General features: G+C 54.4%; 1 protein-coding gene across 1 annotated transcript; it reads right to left on the reverse strand.

Moving 5' to 3' along the window:
- Positions 1–272: 272 nt before the first annotated feature.
- Positions 273–4118, reverse strand: CSUI_001900 (late embryogenesis abundant domain protein; the record flags this gene model as incomplete). Its single annotated transcript, XM_068062103.1, has 6 exons — positions 273–662; positions 1310–1431; positions 1802–2039; positions 2585–3025; positions 3245–3400; positions 3617–4118. Coding segments are annotated over 6 exons (1848 nt in total), but the record flags the coding sequence as incomplete, so codon positions are not given.
- Positions 4119–5968: the final 1850 nt, after the last annotated feature.

The following is a 5968-nucleotide window of genomic DNA, read 5'->3' on the forward strand; positions in this document are numbered from 1 at the left end:
TTGAGATATCTTTCTTGTGGCTGCGACGAACGGGAACGAAAGTTTGATCTCCTGGAAAGCGATCTTCGGTTCTGTCCTAAATTGTGCAAGAGCCAGAGGCCGTCACTAGTTGAGACGTACTGACGGATCTCCGTCTGAATGAGACTGAGATTGTATTATCCAGCCATAAGTTAACAACACAGCATAAGAGGGGGGACACACACACTCATTTGAAGGGCTCCACGTTCTGAAAATACCCAGCCTGTAGCATGAAATGAGAAGACGCAGTGCAATCAGCCAAGTTTTTCCTGGACTTTGGGATGTCGTGCGACGCCTTCCTTGGTATCGTGAACGGCTGATTTAGCTTGTTGAGACACTTCACAGCATCCTTCTTTTATCGCTTCCTTTGACTCAGCAGCTTTCTCCTGAGCGGTATCGGCGTGAGTCTCGCCACTGAGTTGCTTCGCCAAGTGCGACACACTTTCGCTTGCGGCGTTGTAGGCATCGACAGCTGCCTCTTTTGCCGACTCGCCTGCAGCGACAACGGTGTCCTTGGCTCTTTCAATCAGGCCCTTGCTCTCAACATGTGCTTGATCTTTGCCCGACTCGAGTATGACGCCCTGACCCTCAGGGACCTGAGCATGATGGGAAGCCATTTTGCCAAAATGAGATAGAACACAAGACTAAGAGAAACGCCGGACACAACAAAACACTCAGAAACACGTAAGTGTTGGATTGATGACGATGTTTACGAGTCTGAAGTTCCTCTCCGGCATACGAGCCGGGGGAGAGTTCGTGCGAGCATAGCTTGCCAGCAGCTGCGCGCGCTCGTGCGCGCGGCGCGCTCCTGCGGCCGGAGCCACGCTGGTTTTTGAACTGCCTCGAAGTAGAGAAAAGCGTCGCTGTGCCGTAGGTTGTCAAATCGGGGACTGTACCATTGGGCCCCAGTAGCCTTTTCCTGACAGGGTGTTTTCCCTGTCCAGCCTAACAACTTGCGCCGTGCTCCGACAGCATTCCTCCGTAAACGGGTCGCGTTACGTGTCCTGAGACGTCGGTCTCCGCGTACAGCTCGGGTAAAGACCGTTTCCAACTGACGGTAAACTGTTTTCACTGGGAAACAATGTTTGTGCACAGTCAGACAATAGCCGCTGAGGGAGGCTGCTGCCCTTCACCAAGCTGCTCTCACTTTGTACAAGTCTACCGAGCCAATGTTGGCGTAGAGCTTCAGTGTGGTAGCCGGCAGCCTTGCTTTTGTCTCATTAGCTTCCCGTGTTGGTCACTTCGAGAGCTCGTGCGCGAAGAACCCTATCTCTTTTTCGACTGTGTTTACCCCTTCGGGATTACTGACACGCTCTAAATGCAAGGTGTAGAGTGCAGTCGTCACTTGTTTGCTGAGAGTCCTCGATATATACGAGCGGACTGCCAGACTAGAGAGCTTTCCCACTTCTCTTCCTGTACACACACAAGAATATAGAATATAACTTCTTTCCTTTCACGCTCTACCTCCCTCCAGAGTGCTGGGGAGCGGATGCGAACAGCCTAGAGGAATGCTATTGTTTGGCGGCTCCGACGTCGTTTGTGCCGCTGCTGGGAAAACGCGATACGGCAGGCCAGTCGCTCGGAAAGAGGCGTGTTTTTGTGTCTTGCTGTGTCGTACGGTAGCACTGTGTGAACACATTAGTCGTTCTGTACTCTGCAATAGTGCGGCTTGCATTCAGCTGTTTTTGCCGGCTTCTCGTCAGGAGCAATAGCACCGTATGGAACTCAGTCTCTCATCTCTCATTTGGCGTAGACCAGTTCACTTCAAGCGTTGCGGTCGCACCTTTCTCGACTTCGCCAAGCAACTCGGCCGTCCACTTTTGGGCGCATTTCATTGCGGGTGCTAAGTTGGCTTCGTCTTCTATTTGGAGCCCTGCCTTCCGCTGGGCGCGGAACTGCTTGAGCGCTAGCAGGGCGGCTTCACACTTGTCCGTCGCCTCCACCCCGCCAACTTGGACATATTTCACGGACGGATGGCCGTGCAAAGCTCGAACGATGCGCTCGAGAAGGCATGGAAGAGTCTACAGGCTCACCAGAGTCGACACCACACCGCACATATTCCAGTGGACTGTGTCCGCCGGCAGAAAGTTACCTGCTCAACCGTACAATCAGCTGACTTGTGTGGCGCACATGTCCCCTTCTGCGAGTCTTCCGGGGGGCATACACGTCTGCCACAATGCACTGTTTGAGTAATAGTATTGTCTGTACTATTGCACCACGGGTAATATTATCTGAGACAGGGTTGATTATAAGCTTCTCCTGTGCTGCGCACATGGTACGTGATGGACCTCCGGTTTCTCCTTAGAGGGACTAATGCCGCTAGAGAGTGGATCGCTTCCCTACGTAGTGGTCCAACAACGCGCAAGTTGAGAGCTTAAGGAAGGACCTTAGGAAGACTTGAGAGTTGGCGGGAAGCCTCAGTGCACAATCTGTCGCATACCCAGTCTGCGCCGCTCGGGCGTGGATTCTGAGTTCCTAGGCTGTCCTTTGGTCCATGCTGCCGTACCTGTTGGAATGTGGGTTCTGTAGTAACTCAGGTTGTCACGTTTGTTCTCTGTTCTCCTACCTGTGAGGAATCAGGGCTCCTGTAGTTACTCAGGTTGTCGCGTTCTGTCGCGGACTGCTGATAGGCTTCGTCATCTCCTACACTAGCTTCCTCATCTTGTTTCTCTTTCAACTCAGCTGTGTCGCGGTCATCACTCTGCTGGCCAGTTCTTGTCGCGTTTACTTCTTCATCCGCCATCTCATCTTCGAGATCGTCCTCCCCCACATCCTCCGCAACTGGCCGTTCGGCGGCCTCCATGTCTTCCGACACCTGTTCAAGCAGGTCCTCAGGCGTGGGGCCTGGCTGAACGTGAGATAATGTAGTTTTATTTGTGACACTGAGCGTCAGTGTTTCCAAGTTGTTGCTGCCGGAGCTTTCAAGCATCAAGGCGATACTTCGCAAGCCGTCATGTCCTACAGTGGGCAAAGAAAGCCTCCTGATACAGCCGCTTCTTGAAATTGCCTGTATGAGCAACCGCAGAACGCACTCCTTCGCGTACAGAGGGGGCCGACTTACACGCTACCGGGTACTTCCTCTGTCTTGAATCCGCGTCTGCGGAAACATCTGGGCATCCGGGATGGCACCAAATGGATAGCTGGTGCTTGTTGTTCCATTTACAGCAACGAAGGCGAGGGTGACCCGGTCACTCCGGTCGCCGGCTCGGACACCAAGGCAGCATACCTGACATATCCACGAAGAACCGTTATCCGCGATATAGGTTCCCGAAATGTCGAGGTCCGTGATGTTCGCGTTCCGTACTAGTGTTCTTGCCAGAAGCTCGGCTCCCGCATCCGTAACACAAGTATCCTTGAGCCTCAAGCCTGACGCGCACAAGCCCTGCGACAAGCCTGGCGACGTTAGAAACAAGGCAGTCTAGTGGGCTCTGGGTTTTTGCAAGCTTCATCCTGGCGCCAGTTGTTTTAGGAGTGCAGATCGCTTCACAGAGCACCTGTGTGTCTCAGGTTCGGCTGCCTCATTGCCTGCAGTAAGATTGCATGCAGTTGTTCTTCAACGTTCGCTGAGGCCCTAACGGGAGTGCGGTGCCCCCCTTACGGAGCTCAGCCCGCGTCGTTGCATCAACTTAGGCTCCTCTTTGTGGCCTGGAACACGGCTGCGAGCAAACCTGCCAAACGGCGCGGTGTCAACTCCCCAGGGAACAAATCCTGCCCCGTTCAGCACCAGCGGCTGGTGGGTAGCGCCTTGAAGGATGTCGGGGAGTTTCGCCAGTGCGCATCTTACTATCGCAACGGCAATGATTCGTCGGTCGTGGCCAGTAGCCTCCGCCGGCAAGCTTCGCCTACGCCGCCTACCTGTCACTCGAGGATTTCGTGACAGGGCCTCAGACAGCGGGATGAGATCCACATCTTTGATGGGATTGCCAGACAGGTCAATGACCCCACTGAACGACTGATTTTTTCGAAGGGCTGCGCTGAGTTGTTGTACGTGGGAGCTTTCGAGGAACCTGTCACTCCCGCTAGCCTCTCCAGGATACACGGAATGTGGACGCCCGTTCTCCTTTCCTGGCGGTCCCGAGACTTCCGCCGTGAGGAGTATACTGTCGACGACATTGTCATCGTCCAGCTGATGTAGGATGTGCTCGAACCGTTGGTGAAGACTGAGGGCGCGTATTTCGGTCATTGCACCGGTACAGAAATCTCGAATTGCCAAGGCTCGTTATCCGTAGAAATGAGGTCTGCGCTTGGGCTAGCCCCTTCGAGAGACACGGGGTCGCAGACGAGAGGGGTAGTCCGGGTTCCGGTGTGTGGCTTGGGGACTCCGTAAGAAAGCCGACACGGAGCTGAAAGTTATCTGTCCACTACTGCCCAATTGAGCTGCCCGGGACCGGGCGGTTCTTTCGAGGCGAATCGCCGTAGCGTCGGGACGCTGCAGAACACAGCCAGTACGGGTACCTTGCGTCATGTCGCGGGTCTCGACACTCGAGACAGGGATGTGCACGTCCTCTGGTAAACACGGGCCGGGTCTTGAAGAAATTCGCTTCTACATAGTAGAAAGTGGTCGCTGCGGATGCGTCCTTGTTACCGAGATGGCCGCGGTTGGCGGTCGTTCCGTGCAGAAGAGTATGCGACCAAGTGATGTCGGCGACACTGCTACTTCGTCAGTGCCTTAGCCGGCTGGAGCGCTGCAGAGGATTGTCTGAAGCAGTTATCCGTAACGCGTCATGAGCGACGCCGCCTCAATGACAACTGCGGGACCTTCCTGAAGCCAAACTGGTGTCGTTGTGTTGGGAGGTCTGGCAGCTTTTTCTGCTTTCTTTCGTGAGAGTGTACTGAGAGTAAACGGCCTTCCCTGGTCAGAATTGCACTAGGCATGCACCGATCTGAGGCAGTTGGCTGGCGTGACAAGCTGATCTTGCCAGTCTTCACTGCATGCGCTGCTGCGCGGACGAACATGGATAACCGGCGGCTCCAGCAAAAATACTAGCCGCTGGCAGAGGTCGTGTCCCGAGGGGTCAGGCAGCCGGAAAGCTGCACCTCATGGTCAAGAGGACGACATAATTTCGACGAGGGGCAGACTCGCAGCCTGGAGAAGGCAACACTCCGAAGCAAGCGCCGGCTACAGTCCCAAGACCGTCTGTTCACCACGGCGGTCCTGCAACCTGTTCGGCTTGATCAGCGCTTGGCCGAGGTCCGTTTTGCGGGTGCTCTGCCGCTTGGCAAAGGCACACGGCTATGCTCTTCTGTGAGTACTTCGGGGTAGGCGCAGCGCTGAAAACTTTTTGCGGGGGCGATTATGTCAACGGGGGAAAGCGACCAAGGGTCCCCCCGATCGTTTTGTTTCTAGGCAGTTCCACTGGATACGATAAGGGCACGGCTTCAAGAAAGAGGATAAGAAAAGAAGGAAGGGACAGCACACTCCCCGTACTCGAATTCTACAGAGCCATTTGCCTGTAGGTGAGATACACGAGAAACCTGAGTGTCGTGTGGAGAGGCTACGCTTGACCCTCGGCGAGTAATGAATGGCTCTCAGAATACGCTTTTGAAGCAAAACTTCCATACGAATGTTCTCGCCTCATAGCAGGCTCTCGGTGGCAGGGCTCAGAATCGCTGACGTTGCAGATGCCGCTTATACTTCAAGTCTCTATCAGCGGCTGTAAAAGCGAGGTACAACAAACTGAGACTGCATGTCCCCACGACGTGAGGAGACTTGGCTACCCCAAGTGGCTCAGGGAAAATGTGGGTCTGCTCGTAGGAAAAGCTTAACTTCCGACTGGAAGTCAAGCTTTTCCTACGAGCTCTGGTCTCGCCGATCGCTGACCAGGGGATGAAGATCCAACGCAAGACAGGAGCCGTCTGTGCAGCTTACATTTTCCTTTCCCGATGAACGATCTTTCTGGCCGGTGAACGAAGACAATTTGTGACTCCAGCAGTTTAGGCTTTCTGCCTC

The sequence above is a fragment of the Cystoisospora suis genome, assembly GCF_002600585.1.
Source record: "Cystoisospora suis strain Wien I chromosome Unknown contig_783, whole genome shotgun sequence".
Taxonomy (NCBI): Eukaryota; Apicomplexa; class Conoidasida; order Eucoccidiorida; family Sarcocystidae; genus Cystoisospora; species Cystoisospora suis.